This window comes from Atractosteus spatula, chromosome 5 (assembly GCF_055471065.1).
Source record: "Atractosteus spatula isolate fAtrSpa1 chromosome 5, fAtrSpa1.hap1, whole genome shotgun sequence".
In the NCBI taxonomy this organism is placed as follows: Eukaryota; Metazoa; Chordata; class Actinopteri; order Semionotiformes; family Lepisosteidae; genus Atractosteus; species Atractosteus spatula.
In genome coordinates this window covers 56,261,901-56,279,349 of record NC_142710.1, presented here as the reverse complement: position 1 = coordinate 56,279,349, position 17,449 = coordinate 56,261,901, and the positions used below count along the sequence as shown (strand labels likewise).

Genomic DNA, 17,449 nt, shown 5'->3' with positions numbered 1-17,449 from the left:
GAGGCTGGCCTTGGAACTATTGTGTCTTGAAATTGTAAGTGGTGTTGGTTACATGCAGTGTCATATACTTCACTGCAAAATATCAGCTGAAACCAAAAACTGCATAAATTCTGTGGCCAATGAAATTTCAAGCAGGTGGATGAATTAGGCAATAATTAATACAATTAAACTGATTAAAGTCTGGGTTAATTAAGAGATAAGATAAGAAGACTTTATTGATCCCGTAGGGAAATTGATGATTACCTTGAATATAAAAAAGACTACTATTTTTTCAAACATTTGCGCAACATTTCATGGACACATGTTGGTAGCCTATTTGAATAATGCCACAAAATTGTAATTGCACACTGTGCAAATACGGTGTATTTTAAACATAGATATAGAGTAATATTACAGATTAAAGTAATAATATGCATAGATCAATTGTTGTCTCAAACAACTCAGGGAGAAGAAATGTATTGCTCCCAAAACCGAACCAGCCAGCCTTAATCAAAACGGTGGCTCACATTGTCCTTGGAATGAATTCAATCTTTTGCTGTCACAAATTGACACTTCCGCTTCCTTTACCGAAAGAAGGGCAGTGATTGGTTCTCTGATTTTCCTCTCTTCCAATTGACGCCAGTATCGCGCTCTGTTATTGGTTTAAAAGAGGGATCCAGGGCACTGCTGAAGTTAGAGGACAGGTTCAAGATGGCGTTGTTTAGGAGCTTGGTTCAGTCTGGCAGGGTAAGGGCTTCTCTAAGGTTTTGTTATTGTTATTTGGTTATTTGAGTCGTTGCTTCAACTTGCGGTGTGTTTTTGTTTTCTCTGCCCTCAATAGAGTGTAGTCTCTGTGACACTGAGGAGGGAGTTTCACAGGACGTCGCCGGCTTCTTTGCAGGTACTTTTCTCCTTTATCCGAAGCCGCAGGACTGACGGGAGAAGGTTAATTCGCACAGTATATTCTATGCTTCCCACTTCTGGTTGAAGCTAAGCTAACCTACATTTTGTAATGCAGGTCTACGCCTTTTGCCAGGTTTTCTTGTGCGCTGTCACGGATAACTTTGACTTTGAGGGACCTCTGAATTTGTGGGTGGTGCCTTTGTTGTGAGTAGGCGATAGGCTGCTTCAGTACGAGGAATCTTGAAACGCCTAATGTAATAGTACGTAAGCCGGTAATTGAGGAATTCGAATGCCAGACGAGTATCAACTATGTATTGTACCATAAATAGCGTCTTCAATATGCAGTGTTATTTGCGTTTAACATGCTTAATTCAAGCCTTCTGATGCCACTCGCTGTTTTGAGCAGGTGAGTGCTAGCTTAGGTGCTTGTAAAACCTGTGGGGGTTTCATTAGATTTTTCCTAAAGCTTAAGTAGGGTATGAGGCTTTACTAAATACCCTTTTTGTTGGCCTAAGGTTTTGTGATTTCCCCAGTTAAGCAATGTCCAATTATGGAACTGGTTGACCTGGTTTTCATTTAATATTTGAGCTTTGCCTTCTCTAGATGTCAATCTTGAGGCAACTGTAATATTGGCTTTACAAATTAATATCTCCCCCCCCCCCCCCCCCTTGATTCTAGTGTCTCTTGCAGTGTTGGGCATCTAGCAAATGCCTATTGCTGTTAAATGAAACATGTGCATGTGCTTTGAATGCCCCTTCCCTGCAAGGCAGGCTTGAGGTGCCTTCAGGAGGATATGGATGTGTGCATGAAGATCTGCCACCAACTGGGCCAAATGGCCTCCTTGTTTGTAGGCAGAAATACTTGGCATGGTTCTTTGCTTACTTTCTGGCAAGTGACTATCTTAATTTGGCAAATTTCTTTGCTTTCTAACTTGTAAGTAGAACCTTAACTTGAGTTTGAAGTCTTTTAAGTTAAACTGGTATCTGGGAGACTTTCCTCTTGCATCATCTCAACCTAAGTAACCCTTCACCTTCAAGGTGACCGTTCGTGATGCTTTGAACCAAGCAATGGATGAAGAGCTGGAGAGGGATGAACGTGTGTTTCTGCTGGGTGAGGAAGTAGCACAGTATGATGGTGCTTATAAGGTAGGCTAACATCCAAAACCAGTTTGTGGAAATAAATTTTGTAAAGGACTTGTGCCACATGGGTGTTGGACTTAATTGCCATTGTTACTGATTTTTATAGGTTAGCAGAGGACTGTGGAAGAAATATGGGGACAAACGTATAATTGACACTCCCATTACTGAGGTGAGCATTCTTTACTTAAATGCTGATGGGGATTTTCTTAACCAGTTGCTGTTCATTATGATAATGTGGCATGTTACTGTCTTCTAGATGGGTTTTGCTGGCATTGCAGTTGGTGCTGCTATGGTGAGTTGACTTCTTTTCATTAGAAGTCCATATGATTTAAGCATTACTGTCATGTCTCTCCAACCCCCCCTCATGCCTTGCTAGCCATGAACCCCTTGTCAACTTCCATTTTCTCAGTGAAGAACAAATGGTGTCCTTAATGTTGCGTTCTGTAAAACATCTGCATCCATCTGTACCTCTACAAACTGGATGTTGGCCATAGACCTGTTTCTGATTTACTATTGCTAACCACATGTCTAAGACCAGCTTTGGCTGTCTGACCTCAGTGTTGAGGAAATGTGACAACTGTCAAATGTTGACATGATGCAAACTTATTGATTTCTTTCCAGGCTGGCTTGAGGCCTATTTGTGAGTTCATGACCTTCAACTTCTCAATGCAAGCCATTGATCAAGTGATAAACTCAGCTGCCAAAACCTACTACATGTCTTCTGGTATGCAGCCTGTCTCCATTGTGTTCCGTGGGCCTAATGGAGCTGCTGCTGGGGTGGCAGCCCAGCATTCCCAGTGTTTTGCAGCTTGGTATGGGCACTGCCCTGGTCTGAAGGTGCTCAGCCCTTGGAATGCTGAGGATGCCAAGGGTCTACTGAAATCGGCTATTCGAGATGATAATCCAGGTACTATAGCCCTAGGGCATTAATGTTTTGTCCTCTTTACTCCCTTATTGGGCAGACTTTTTTAGAATTTTAATACTATGTTGACATGCTGTAAAAAAAAAAGGTTGGGTTTATACCCTTTAGAATTTGATATTAAGGTAATTTTTAGACTTATTTCCAAATGAAACCATGTTAAAGTTGGCTAAGGAAATCTAAATCTCATTATGGTCATCTGGAGGGGTGGTTTATACCCCCTCCCCCAAACTGAATACAATGAGGGAAGGAATAGTCAATTTTAAAAGTGGCCCACAGAAAAATCAAAGTACTGATCTTTACAACACCCAAAGGTCTGCTTGCCTCAAGCACATGGATGTGGAATCTAAAATTGACTTGTGCCTTTCCTCTCCATCAGTGGTGTTCTTGGAAAATGAGATGATGTATAGTGTACCATTTGAGATGTCTGAAGAAGCCCAGTCCAAGGACTTCCTCATACCCATTGGAAAGGCTAAAATAGAAAGACAAGGTGGGTGCAAATGAAAATGCTAATTCTTGCTCTATAGGGAGATATAAAATCTCTCTCCAGGTGGAGGGATAATCTAGTAGTTGGAGAACATTCAACTTTTTAATACAAATTGAACTGTAATATGGGTTAAAACCTGGTTAGCAGAAGCTCCAGGGTTTGAGTTGGAGGCTCTCAATCCTGGTGTTGGAGGACTATGGTCTCTAGACTTTTCTAGGTTTCTTTTAAAGTCCTTGAGTGAAGCTGAGAAGTAAGCTCTAAAACTGGTCTAATTGCATGTTCTAAAGTTTAATAGAACTGGCAGTCCTGTGTTCCTTCCCCAGGGTTTGAAGATTGTTTGGTAGACTGAATTTATTTATGGTTTTTATTCCTCAGGATCTAACATTACACTAGTTTCGCACTCTCGGTATGTGGGTCATTGTTTGGAAGCTGCAGCTGTTTTGGCGAAAGAAGGCATTGAGTGTGAGGTAAGCCTTCCATGCTTTGACTACATGAAAGCCAGTAAGGACTGTATGCAGTTAAGACTAGACTTGATGGTGTTCTACAAACATCTCCTGCCATTTCAAGGTTTCCTCTGTGAAATGTGGAACTCAACTTAGTGGTGGATTTAAAGATCTACTTAATTCCAAATTTCATGTTGCACTCTAAAGCCTAGGGAAGATGTGGCCATTGCTGAGCACTAGTCCTCAGCTGTAATATGCTCATGGAGTTCAAGATGGTCTTGGTGTCTGCCTCTTGTAAGGCATGGTGGTGCTTTGACCAGTGGGTATGAAAAGAGCAGATGTACAGGTGTTGTGGCAAAGCGTCTCCAGCCCCCTCCCTGCCCCAAAAAAGGAACTTGGTGGGGAGCAATTACTGAAGCTACATGTTAAGAGAACAGTAAGTGAGCTACTGTAATGGTCTCTCCAGGTCATTAACCTTCGCAGCATTAGACCTCTGGATATGGAAGCTGTTGAAAACAGTGTGAAGAAGACCAGCCATCTAGTGACTGTAGAGGGGGGATGGCCACAGTTTGGAGTGGGAGCTGAAGTTTGTGCCAGGATCATGGAAGGTAACTTGCCCATTCATTCCTGCAATGCAAAACATGGTGTGGCTGTTTAATTTCTCTATAGGGATCCTAAAAGTAGCATGTGAGATTTGATGACTCTAAATGTGGGGCTACATGTCCTAAGTAAACCCAGAACTGCAGTTTCAATTTCTGTAAACTTGATCCACCCTTATCCTAGAAGGGAGTCACTTGGCAAGCATTAGCATGGTGTAGATTGCAAGTTGCAAACAATACTTGGGTATGGCCATTATGTGCCAGATGCACACTCCAGCTAAAGGCAAGTTGAGACTCTCTCCCCTGGCTAATGTCTGAAACAACAAGTTGCCAAATTGCTTTTTGGAAGCATGAATGAATCTTGTGCAATATTGCCATCCTAAAGATGTTGCCACCTTAGATCCAGTAGTGATCAAATTTAATTCCAAAATGGGTATGCTGCTTTTAGTGGATGGATGGCTTGGTGAGGGGAAAGGCCCTCAGTTGAGGGGTTTTGAAGCCGGAGAGTTGGTACCATGGGAATTATGCTTCAAGCAGATTTGTAGTTTTACTTGGGCTTTGAAGATGAGTCCAGCATTGTGTAGCTATGTTAACTTTAACTTAATCAAAGTTGCCAGGTGCAGAATTCTGTATAATTGAATATGCTTTTTTTTTCCTTCAGGTCCAGCCTTCAACTACTTGGATGCTCCTGCCAGCCGAGTAACAGGGGTAGACATCCCCATGCCCTATGCCAAGATCTTGGAGGACCACAGTGTACCTCAGATAAAGGACATAATATTTGCAGTAAAAAAGACCCTGAATGTCTAAGTACGGTGACAGACTTCATCTTTGCATTGTTTTGGTGACACTAGCACTTAGTACATCTTGTTCTTCTGTTTGACTTTCAGAAAGAACATTTTGTAATATGCAGAAAGGACTGTTTTAAACAGTCCTGATATGTCCTTTTGTATGGATTCAATCTGTACTCTTGCTTCTGTGCCATTTTGGGTTCAAAACCTGAAGTCTTCAGTGTTTTCTTGCACCATATCTATTTTTTTTCCTTAAACTATTTAAGCGCACGGGTTAAAGGTGTGGTGCTGGCAAACGAAAGTCTTGAACAATATGGGGAAAAATCAAATTAAAAGGTGTTAATGCTCCACATGGTTTCCTTTTGTTTTATTAAGTGGGTCCAGTGGTACCTGAGAACAAGGCCTAGAATATCAATGTTTGTTCTGAAAATGCTTCAAGGTGTGCCTTGGGGAGGGGGGAAGGTTCTTTCAACAAGCTATTTCACCCCTATTGTGAAGGTTTAACTACAAAGGCAAGTGTTGCAATTTCTAGCCAGAACTCTACAAAGCATAATGGTAAAATGTGGTAGTGCAATAGAAACATGTGCCTTTTTTTTGGGGGGGGGTGCAATTTTCATTTTGGGTCCAAGTTCCTGGAAGGTATTGGCTTTGCACAAGTGAGGCAAAGGTGTTTTAGCCTGCAGCATGTGTACATGTTCAAGCAGGCACTAGTGTGTGTGACTTAACCTGGATTTTAAAAGTAATCCAGGTTCTATAGACTTCTTGTAATTAGTGAAATACTAGGAGATAAACAACTTGTAAAGGATGTTGGCTGGGTTAGCCTCAGTACTTGTGGCTCTAAAAAGTGTGAATGGGTACTTCATGGCAATATTTCATTCTCATACCATAATGGTGCAAGATTTTCAACAAAATATATGCCCCTAATAAACACTTCACTGATCCTGGCACTAATTCTTATCCTTGTGGCAGGTGTAATAGTAATCCTTCTGCAATGGTTTGAGAGACTTCTAAAGGTTTAAATGAATTGCATTCACAGGTGACTGTCAATTCTATTTAGCTTAATGTACTTACATGTTCAAGCACAAAAGTGCTTGTTACTTTCACTTTAAAGCCTTATATTGTGTCCAAACTACAAGTGCTCTATTGGAGTCCTTTTTTTAATAAAGCACCCAAGTACTCTATGCATGTGTTGTACAAGGTGTAGTGAGGCCAACTATATGCTATTGTATTGCCTTGTCAGAAAAAGGCAGCATTGGGGGGAAAACGTCATGAAATGCCCAATGAGTGTTAAAGTTGCAAGTATATTTTAAGCTGATCTTGGAAAAGGTGGCAGGAAGACAAGTAGACTGAAATGACACCTGAGAAATAGTGGTCCTACCTTGACTGTCATTAAAAGTGGATCTTTGGCCCCGAGAGGGAAAGGATTGAATAAAGGTTGTTGTGAACCATTTCAGTTTTTAATAAGATGGCAAGTGGAAATTTTTTTCACCACGACCAGTAGCTTAAATCATAATGGGGAGATACAACATCCTACCTTCCCAAAGTAAATTCCTCTGACGTTTTCCCAGTAATGTTAACGTTTGCTTAGCTGCTGTGCTGATGAGCTCATTCTGCCTCCTACACAATTTAAGATGAAAGCAGGGACAGATTAAATGGTATGGAGACAAGCTACGTTACGAATTCAACGCTTTTTTTCACAAATCATGCTAATGAAAAATAGTACTTTTGTTAATGCATAGGAAATAAAAAGCGAAATTTGTTTACTCCTTTTTTTTGTTAAACACGTTTAGCCTCCAACGCTCCTACTTAAATGTGCATTTTCATCAGAACTTCTCTGTAGCCTAGGAAGTGGAAGAGTATTCGTGGTGACGTGCTGCACAAAACAGACACCACGTTTCCGGTTCCTTCCGTACCTTATATATTGCTTGGCGAACTAGAGAACGCCAATCGCCAAAAAAGCGTTTGGAATGTGCTTGGATTTTCTTTTTTTTTATGAGTAAGACTTCTTGAGCTCCCTCTGGAAGCAGAAGAATACCTGATAAAAGACGGAGAGAAAGTAACTGGTCGTCCCTCTTCTGTTGCTGCAGTGGAACAGGCGGAGTTACACTGCTTCATTCAGGCTTGCAAGTCCAACTTCACGGAGATCGGTATGAAGTGTCGTTTTCCTTATTTTGGGAGGACAAATATAACGGGTTAACAAACGGGTAAGGGTGGAAACGCAGCTCTGCGTTAACGTTTCGCCTGTTTAATTGACAGAGTGAGATGAAAAGACCTGTGCGATTCCCTTGCTTAATGGCTTAATGATTTGCTTTGCAGCTGTCCCTGCGGAGGTTACGTTACATCGGCATTTTCAGTTTTCAAAAGTAGTCTGCAGAGCAAAACCAAATCAATGAAGTATTCACTATTACATTGCATTATGCGATTAAACGATTATTTTAATATGTCCGGATCCGAGTATCTTTTATTGTCCATGTCGTGTCACATCCAGTATAGACTTCGAATACCCTTAGCTGTATTTGTGATTTCAGACAACTTTCACCATGTCCGCGCTTAATAATTATTCATGCAATATTCCAGTTTACTTTTGCATGGCAGGGCGATAGATTCCTAACCCATTCTCCCATTTTAATGTCTTATAGTATTTGCGCGTTTGCCTACACATTGCAGGTAATGTCTGTTAACAGGATAAAAGAACAGACGATCGTCTGTATGTGAATCATCCATTCCATTTAACCTATGCATGAATAATCGAGAGGGATAAAAATTCCAGTAAGAATCGACTTTAGTCGAGTAATTACGTTTTTCGCTGGTGCAGGCGAACAGCACAAGGACGGAGGCATTAGGCGGGGGAAACCAAAAATATTCAGCCCGACATCTCCGTCCCTGGGGAAGGAGCCAAGCGTTAGAGCAGATGGATAATGGAGACTGGGGGTACATGGTGAGTGACTGATTAATTCTGAATGTTCCTCGGTTATGGTTAAGTGTGAGAATTATATTAAAGTCCACCGTGGCTAGAACTGGAGTCAATCCTGATTTCTATAGTGTAAACAGAGGGCACGTTCCCTGGATGGATACAGGTTAGCTTCCCAGAAGAGTATGTTGTGCAAGGGTGCAAGTACCTGCAACGGGACTTTGAATGCGAGCTCCATGTTGCCTGCCCTTAAGGACAAAGGAGAAGTTATACCACATAGTATGGTTCCATCGGAGGCTCACTAGCATTCAATGTTTGCCATTTCTGGTGTCCTCTGTGTTACTTTTTCAGAAAAGAAATCTTTTTGAAGCAGAGAAAACCAAGTCCAACGCAGCTGTATTTCTTTAAAAAAGAAGGCTGCAATTGAAGAGTGACATGATGGAGATATAATGAAGCTTTCAATTATTGCACAGCAACAGATTGGTCTGATTGGGCTTGGATTGATTTCTGAATTGAAAAGAATTTGCCCTTTAAGCACCGAATTTTTAAAAACATATTTTGAGCACTGACCAGGCTCAACTGTTTGGACTTTGGTGCTGCTCTTTCTTCTCCGTTCTGCTTTGAGTTTTCAGGGCCGGTGAACGGGTTTTAAAACAGCAGATCAGAGAGTCTAGTCGGCGCCTTTGATGTATGCAAATCTGTTACTTATCAGACCTTAAAGCTAATAAAGCTCTTCATTACAGTATGCCTCAGGGCTTACCCGTAGCCTCATGGCCAGAAAGGCTAAAACAATCCTTTGTAATCTATTGACCTGTAACGCGACAAAGCGAAGGAAAGCAGTGTTGTGAAAGTAAATGATCCAGTGTTTTGCAGCACAGATGCCTACTTTGGGAATTTAAGTCCTATTGTATTGAATTTCCCCGTGATTATTAATGTCATTCCGTCTGTTATACAATTGTATTTGGATTCATGACTATTCCGTATGGTGAAGTCCTTGCTTTACCATCTTAGTGTCTGGATATTCAAGTACTCATGCTTGAGTTACATTTTTAGCAAAGGAATCATGCACACTTTTTATTGTGACAGTTTGTATGACAATTCGCCCTTTTGGTCAGTTGGTAATACTTGATTATATTTCTAAGTAACATTTTAGACTGATTATGTATTAATTATTATTTATGGGTGTGATGTATCACCCAAACTGCTTCAACAAACTCACCTGCAAAATTGTAAGGGTATCCAATGTTCATATGCAGCAATGCTAAATAATAGATGGTTAAAAACGTATGCCATGTAAATTTATTACAATTAATTTCTCGTTTCTCCACCTGGCTTCTAATACATAATTGCCTCTATGGGTCATCTGGGTGAGTTTTACACTGAACAGGTGGATGGAGGTATAATATACTTTACATGTTTTTCATTAGTATTATATATAGACATAGCGAAATGGTAGAAACATATTATACCTGAGAAGTTTTGGTTTAGAGCCTATGCAATAAATCTACGATCCCTCCTTGCATCTGTGAGAGGGTTTGAATTGTTGTGCAGTCATCCCTGATGAACAACTGGATGTGAGGACTATCAAATGACACCAGTAACTATTTTGTTAACCGGGAAAAATATTGGTAGCAAACGCATATTGCCAATTTTAAAAAGGTACTTCCAAGGCTTCTCACAGTCTATGCTTAAATTTGTGTTTTAGAAAGGAGCTATTTTGATCAACTAAACTGAAAGTTTGCTGTATAGTTTTGAGGCTTTATGAAGCTATGAAAGAAAAGAAGATAAATAGTCCTGGTCTTCCACTGGTGTTTTCGCTGATCTTAGTGGTGCTGGTGTTATGGGTTATCGCTGCGTTCTTTTCTTGCGGTCATCACAGCAGACTAACCCAAACCTTATAAAACAATCTCGCTGAAGGCACGGCAGGGCTTTGGTCCAGAATCATGCTGCCATAGCATGTCCATTCCTTTGAGAAATCTTTCAATGTATACTCGCATGTGGACAAATAAATAGAGTGAATTCTGGCTCACAAACAGTTTTGTACTTGAATATCTCTGCTGGCGTATGCTGGTATTTTTTGTTATGAACACATTAAACGTGCTTCAGCGTTAATTATTCCATGTGGGCGTTTTAATCTTTCTACTCATTTACAGTGTGTTAAATCATCAATTGAGTGTTACCATGTCTTTCTCTTCCATAATATATTACTTTGAAATTGTAGTGATTTTTTTGAGTAGACATGGAAAAAAATAGCAATTCCTGATGTTTCAAATACTTCTAAAATTAATAGTGTCTCTAATGTTTAGTTAATCTACAGTGTAGTCCAGATTGATTGAAAGAAACTTAATTCTTCTGCACAGCAATGTTGTATGCTCTGAGTAATTTCCAGAGTTGTGTGAGGGAATAAAATAGACTTCTGCTGTACTCATTGAGTTTGGATGTTCAGCCCTCTGGTGTTCTGGCACTTGTGCATACAACAGTGCTCATTCTCCAGATGTAGCTGTAGGGTCTGCGCATGATTGCAGCTGTGTAACTTGAGCGGCTGCCTTGTTCTGATGTGGCTTTAACAAAAAAAAAGGGCTTTCCCAAAAAACATTGCTGTTTATATTTAGAAACCCAGATTAAGAGCAGTAAATTGCTACTTTATAATATGTAACGCTGTATGTCAATGATGCGCTGTGGAGTATATTTGAAAAGCTAAATACAGGGCTCGGCTGAAAATATGCAAGTCGTGGGAGAGCCAGACAGTCTGTGGGGATGCCAGTTGGTCCAGGTGGGTGTGAAGACACAGAGCTCTCTTTTGTAGAAAATTAGACACTACTTGGGCAAGACAGCCTCAGATCAAAACCATAAATAGCTGACACCTATGACCTTTCTTGCACTGAAATCAGCATGAGGAGGTAACCATGGTGGCACCGTGGTTAGCACTGCTGTATCACAGCGCTGGGGTCTTGCGTTCAATTCCTGGGGTGCTAACTGCGCGAAGTTTGTAGGTTTTTCCCGTGTTCTTGTGGTTTTCCACCCTCAATCCAAAAACCCAACCCGGTAGGTCGATTCTGGCAGAACTGGCCCTGGTGCGAGTTTGTCTGTGCCCTGCGATGCACTTGCATCCCGTCCAAGGTGTGCCCTGCCCTGCGCCCGCTGCTTGCTGGGATAGGCTCCGGCTGCCCCGCCACCTTGTGTTGGGGGGGAAAAAGGGGTCAGAAAATGGAAGGATGGAGGTAATGTAAGTAGCAGACCGCTCAACGGAAGTATGGAGACACTCTGTGTCTGGAGTACTGCCTGTGGCCACTTTGAAGGGAATGGCAAGACTGACAGCAACAGACATAGCAACGGGGACAATCTGAAGGGTCAAACGTAAGGGGTCACCCAGGAGGGAAGAGCCAGAATGGCAGCACATAAAACCGCTTTAGGACCGCTTTTTCAAATGCGCTGAGGTCTGACAGTGCTGTAGGCTTTGCTCAGCTCAGTCTAGGAGGTCATTGTTGGGCATTATAACCAAATGCAGACCAACACCTGAAGAAAAGGGTAAAAGTCTTAGCAGCAGTGTTCTAACAGTTTTTACGCACTGGAGTGTCCCGTGAGCTCAAATGTCAATGCTGTATTTGGGGGTAAATGTGTTATGCGAATGTCTGTCTTGCAGCCTGTTATTATTTCATTTACAGTGGCATAACAGCATTTCCACTTCCTCATCACAGTGTACAGAGGAGCTAGCTATTTGAATTCAGTAATTGTTTCCAGTAAATGATTCAGTAATTAAATGCAGTCGTTTTTGCCCAGATCCTACATTTGTTTTGTATTCTGCTTGTAGAAGGTCATATTTTATACAATGCCACAGAATACCATATTTAGAGAATAATTACTGAAACAAGGGTTAATCATTGGCAAAACTAAATAGGAAATAAGATGTTATGTAAGATTGGTTGTCTGTAATTGGTAGTTTTCCTTCTACCATGTGGATATTGCATGTAGTTTGAGAGACAAGATTATATTTTTATGAAAATCCTAGAGGAATTGTGGACCTTGTAAGTGTTTAACCTGTTTGTTACTGTCATTTGCAGGGTTAACACAATTTTTATTTATAAACCTCTCTGAAGTTGAGGCAAAAATAAATCATTGATAAATAACTAATAGTAAACGATAACGGTAACATGACAATTTTAAAGTCTTATTTCTGAGCACACCAGTTCAAATCTGTTATCAGTTAATTCTTTAAAGTGGAATGATAGAAAACTAATTAAATAACAACAGGATATCACATTTTGTTATTTACCTACTCTAGGGCATATTTTCGTTCACAGCTGGGGATGTGATAATGTATACATTACAGAGACTTTAAAACAGGCAAAGCATGCATTTGTCATGTATCCAGAGTTTATTATTGTTGTTGTCTGATATAATTTAGGAATTTTTGGAAAGTTAAATCAATAAAGCCTTCTTCATTCAGAAAAATATGTTCTTTATACACAGCCCTGAAATCCTCCTACTTCATTAATACAAGGGCCAAGTGTGTTTTAGTGGGTTTGACAGTTTATAAATGCTTAAAATGTACTGTATTTAATTCAGCTCAAATTTCCAAGTTCCTCCTTCTGTTCTCTGGACACTGAACCATTTTCTGTGTTGACTGGCATTGCTCAATGATTCGTCTCACTGAGCCGAAGGACTTGGGGAATCAAATGAATGATTCATCCAGGGACTTGTTGTTAGTGGGATTCACTGAAACGATTCGTTCAAAAAGAAGGAATCGATCATAAAACTGCCTGGCTCTGTTTTCCAGCATGATCTGTGGATAATTGAAGCTGTTACTTAATTACACACAAATATTCTGGTTTGCATCCTCTAAAATTTACACTATATTTAAAGGGTTCTTTGGCTTCTGTTTGACTTGCAGTTCTCAATGAAAGTCTCTCCCTCCTGATTGATTTCCTCACCTTATTGGGCAGTTGTTACACAGGTTTTAGGCATTGTCTTTTCATTGCATTCTTCAGTCTTGATAATGGCTTGCTCACACATCAGGATTGCTGTAAGCTCTAACGTTTTAGCCTCTTCAGTAGGCCACAGGTATCCAAAGTATGTGTATATTTCCTGACTGCTAGAAAAGGCTTTGTTTTCCTTTGGTTAATACTGTGCTAATGATAGCAATCAAAACATTTTCATATAAACATCCCATTATTAAAAAACTGTATTTGCTTATTATTTAAGATTGCATTTTTTTGCAATATTTTGCCTTTTTGTTTCAGATGTTTGATTTAGTTTAATGATATTTTATAAATTAGCAAAAATCTCAGGGCTCTGCGTAAAGGCAGTGAGCTGATTTGATCCATGTGGCTGTCTCACCAGGTAAATGATAATAGATGTTCAGAATGATAATGGTATCTTCACCACTGGCTGTTTGGGTTCACAAATGGTGTAGTGGAATACATTATATGGAATGTAAAATATGTATCGGGCTGATAACCCTCCTATTCTTCTGCACCAGACAGAAAATTCCTGATTGCTTTGAATATTTGTGCCAGGAAAGAAAAGGCTTGCACAAGTTCTACGAATAAGTGACAGAACTTCTCAGTGTTTTCTGTATTTGGGCACCCCAGTTGAATGAGTTTGTAGTGATGGGGGAATAAACACGACCACATTGAGCATGTTTAAGTAACAGAGCACTTACAGCACTTTTCTCACAAGTACAAATATGTCTTTGGTTGTATAGACACTGGCTTAAGCACTTAATCAACCTACTGAAAATTATATAACTGAAGAAAATTTGCTTTAAATTTATGTTTACACCGTATTATTTATTTTACTGTGTTTGATCACAAACAAAAGCCCTGTTCCTTCGTTAATGGCAACTCAGGATGTGAATCCCAGAATATGACACTGGTTTTGCCCATGTAGACACAGAACAAAGGTTACTCTTAACACCGTGTACTTAACGCCTTATGACCTCTTTGTTGAGCTCTTGCTGGTTTCCCCCGATGGCCCTTTCATGACTGTATTTTTGTTTTCTGTTCAGACACTTGTCATTCCCTTGCAATGGCAGACCATGAAGAGTTCTACCTTGGGAAGCCCCTGACAGGTGTAAGGTGTATTGTATTGTAAACAGGGCCAGTGTTTTAGCCTGCTGCAGCTCACTGCCTTACCTCTTTCTGCAGATGACCGATCCAATCACTCTGAATGTGGGTGGCCACCTCTACACCACCTCCCTCTCCACCCTCAGCCGCTACCCTGACTCCATGCTGGGGGCTATGTTCAGTGGTGACTTCCCCTCCACCCGGGATTCGCAGGGAAACTACTTCATAGACAGGGACGGGCCCCTCTTCAGGTACGTGCTTAACTTCCTGCGCACGTCGGAGCTGACTCTGCCTGTGGACTTCAAGGAGATTGATCTGCTGCGCAAGGAGGCCGACTTCTATCAGATCGAGCCCTTGATCCAGTGCCTGAATGACCCCAAGCCCCTTTACCCCCTGGACACGTTTGAGCAGGTGGTGGAGCTGTCCAGCACGCGCAAGCTCTCCAAGTATTCCAACCCTGTGGCCGTCATCATCACTCAGCTCACCATCACCACTAAGGTGCACTCCTTGTTGGAGGGCATCTCCAATAACTTCACCAAGTGGAACAAACACATGATGGACACCCGGGACTGCCAGGTGTCTTTCACCTTTGGACCATGCGACTACCATCAGGAGGTCTCCCTGAGGGTGCACCTGATGGAGTACATCACAAAGCAGGGCTTCACAATCAGGAACACAAGAGTGCACCACATGAGTGAGCGTGCCAATGAAAACACTGTGGAGCATCACTGGACTTTTTGCAGACTGGCACGAAAGATTGAAGACTGATGTGCTGTTATTGCTGCCATTGTGTTATTGTCATTATGAACTTGCAACGCTAAGCATATCTTTGGCCTGTAAAAGCCTGGGATTCATTAATAATCTTAAAAGAACCTTGTTTAAAAAAACACAAGTGTAACTCTTAGATTTACTTAAAGCATGTTTTAAAAATTGTTTTATAATAAACAATAATGGAACACAGTAATGAAATGGAGATTTTTTTTTAAACCATAATGTTTTGTATTTCATTGAGAGTGCTGGCCGATTACATATTGCTAATCGGTCCGTTCTCAACATGTTATTGGATTTATCTGCTTAGCAAACGCCCTCTGTTGCTAGCGTTACTCTGCGTTGGTTGACAGCAAGAAGCTGTACTGAAACCCTTTCTGCTTTGTGTGATAGAAGGCTGTTGTGCACCTCTGGGAGTTCCAGTGTCCACCAGGACTAGGTGCCCATTTAGTTCCTCTGCTGTGTATAGTCTTCTAGTGTAGCATGGCTGTTGATCATCCTCCAGGAATGTGCTGCACTCCAGCATTGGAAGCTCTTCACTACACAAAACATTGGGGAGTTCTTGCACAAACTACCAAACCCTCTTGTCCAAGCCGATACCATGGCTTTTGTCATGAAATCTCTGTATGAGATCCATGGATCAACTAGCTACAATTGACCAAATGAGCTAGATCACCTGAATGGCCTGACACTTGGTTGCAAATTTTCTTAAGTGACATTCCTTAAACCCTTAGGCACTTGGGATTCATTCATTCATTCTATACAAATGCAAGGAACCAATGACAGTGATGAGTGTGGTACAGATTGTATTGTATTCTTTGTATCTGATAAGACTGCTGTTGTGCAAATTGTAGACATGCTTTCTCAAGCTAGATTCATATACACACCTTAATCCGAGCAATAAATATCAGTGCTGCTGTCGCTATTTTAATATTATTCCTCCACATGTACGTGTGCACATTCCTGTAGCCAATGACTACAGTGGATAGACTGCTTTTGTTTATTTTTTTTCTTGACAGCTGTAGCTTTTATCTCAGGAGCGTGTTTCTACATCTTCGTTTTACAGCTTTGTTAATTTTGTGGGGGAATCAAAATGCTTAACCTTTAAGATGTTCATGTGACTAGAAAACAGTAGTGTTATGATTTCAAAATTTTAAAAGGGTCTTAAAAACCCACCACAGTATAGAGACTTGAATGTATGAATCATGCAAGTCAGGGAAATCAAAAAATGTTCTGCCATCTTCAATGCTGCTTAAACATTCAGGATCTCTCCAAAAGCGAAACATGAATAAAAACAATGTTTTTTTGGTGTTTTTCTGCCAAGAATCCCAGTAGCCAATGGCGTGTTGCTTTAGCCAGCCACTTTCTATGCTTGTTTTGACATTGATTGATTAATTAATTACACTAAATTTCTGTATAATGTGGTATATGTGTCTAAATTTTATTGCATATCTTAAATACCTGGTAGTTATGATGATAGTGTTAGTGATTGTAATATTGACAATAATAAAGTATACTATGGAAAGATGGAGTGTGTGCTTCCTGCTGGTTTAAATATCTCTTTCTGGGAGTATAATACTAATATAATAATTAAAGTGTGTTTATATGATTATCCATCCATTCATGTTCTAACTGATTTATCCATACAGGATCATGGGAGAGCCAGAGCTCATCCTGGTAAATGACTGGAAGGCATGATAGACCCTGGATGGGATATGCAGGGCATATAAGATTATCTAGAATAACTCAATTCTTTTTTCTATTATTTCTTTTGTTCAGTAGTGCTGATGTGTAGTATTCTAGTATCACATATTCCTGTGAATCGAGGACACTTGAGACACTTGAGACAGTGATGGCAGCTGCAAAAATGAACAGAGATGTATAGGGGCAGCTACTGTACGACCTTGAAGAAAAGCTTTTATCATGGAGTGATGACTTCATGAATGTCTTGGAGTTCACCAGGTCTGATGTATCGCTAGGAATAAGAGGCACCCTATGGAGGTCTTGGATATTGATGAAATGTAATCCAGACCCGTAGGTCACAAATCCAAAATCTTCAAGTGAAAACCACACAGTTGGCTACCCTAGGTGTGGAGTACTAAGAAAAGCAACACTTGCATTGGTTTTGTAGCTTCTGTTGCAGAAATGTACAATCTTGAGCATACTTTTGTGTTTGTGCTTAAGTTTTCAACCTGGGTTGATCACTGCCTCCCAAGTCAAGATCTTAGAGCCCTGCGACCTTTCAGGGTTGTGTTCAACTCAGGGTGAAAATGACAATGTCGGTTAATCAAAAAGCATCATTGACATTTATCATGAAACACTGGCTAAATTACGTATTACTCTTATTAAGGGACACTGTACTTTTTTTCTGACCCAGAAAATCAGGGGTAGGTAGCAGCAGCCAGACATACAATTGTTAAGTGCAATAATGATGCCTGACTCCGCTGG

The 17,449-nt window shown here is 40.6% G+C and overlaps 2 protein-coding genes across 3 annotated transcripts; both read left to right on the top strand.

Moving 5' to 3' along the window:
• The first annotated feature begins 655 nt into the window (after positions 1 to 655).
• Positions 656 to 5,605, top strand: pdhb (pyruvate dehydrogenase E1 subunit beta). Its single transcript, XM_088915371.1, has 10 exons — positions 656 to 726; positions 821 to 880; positions 1,920 to 2,027; positions 2,128 to 2,190; positions 2,278 to 2,313; positions 2,643 to 2,928; positions 3,320 to 3,430; positions 3,803 to 3,894; positions 4,337 to 4,478; positions 5,131 to 5,605. The coding sequence occupies exons 1-10, from the start codon at positions 691 to 693 to the stop codon at positions 5,274 to 5,276; spliced, it is 1,080 nt and encodes a 359-aa protein (XP_088771497.1). The 5' UTR covers positions 656 to 690; the 3' UTR covers positions 5,277 to 5,605.
• Positions 5,606 to 6,844: 1,239 nt separating this feature from the next.
• Positions 6,845 to 16,526, top strand: LOC148835307 (BTB/POZ domain-containing protein KCTD6). Of its 2 annotated transcripts, none has more exons than XM_088917345.1 (3): positions 6,845 to 7,404; positions 8,073 to 8,195; positions 14,315 to 16,526. In XM_088917345.1, exons 2-3 carry the CDS (start codon positions 8,169 to 8,171, stop codon positions 14,999 to 15,001), a joined length of 714 nt encoding a protein of 237 aa, XP_088773471.1. In that variant the 5' UTR covers positions 6,845 to 7,404; positions 8,073 to 8,168; the 3' UTR covers positions 15,002 to 16,526. The 2 variants fall into 2 exon arrangements, with proteins under 2 accessions (XP_088773471.1, XP_088773472.1); XM_088917346.1 differs by having other exon boundaries at positions 7,363 to 7,461.
• The last annotated feature ends 923 nt before the right edge of the window (positions 16,527 to 17,449 follow it).

Excerpts from the sequence above, each read along its gene's own strand:
- LOC148835307 (XM_088917345.1), top strand. The coding sequence starts at position 8,169 with ATGGATAATGGAGACTGGGGGTACATG. Across the intron at positions 8,196-14,314 it reads ATGGAGACTGGGGGTACATG|ATGACCGATCCAATCACTCT; the intron begins GTGAGTGACTGA and ends CTCTTTCTGCAG.
- pdhb (XM_088915371.1), top strand. The coding sequence starts at position 691 with ATGGCGTTGTTTAGGAGCTTGGTTCAGTCTGGCAGG. Across the intron at positions 2,314-2,642 it reads TTGCAGTTGGTGCTGCTATG|GCTGGCTTGAGGCCTATTTG; the intron begins GTGAGTTGACTT and ends ATTTCTTTCCAG. Across the intron at positions 2,929-3,319 it reads TATTCGAGATGATAATCCAG|TGGTGTTCTTGGAAAATGAG; the intron begins GTACTATAGCCC and ends CCTCTCCATCAG.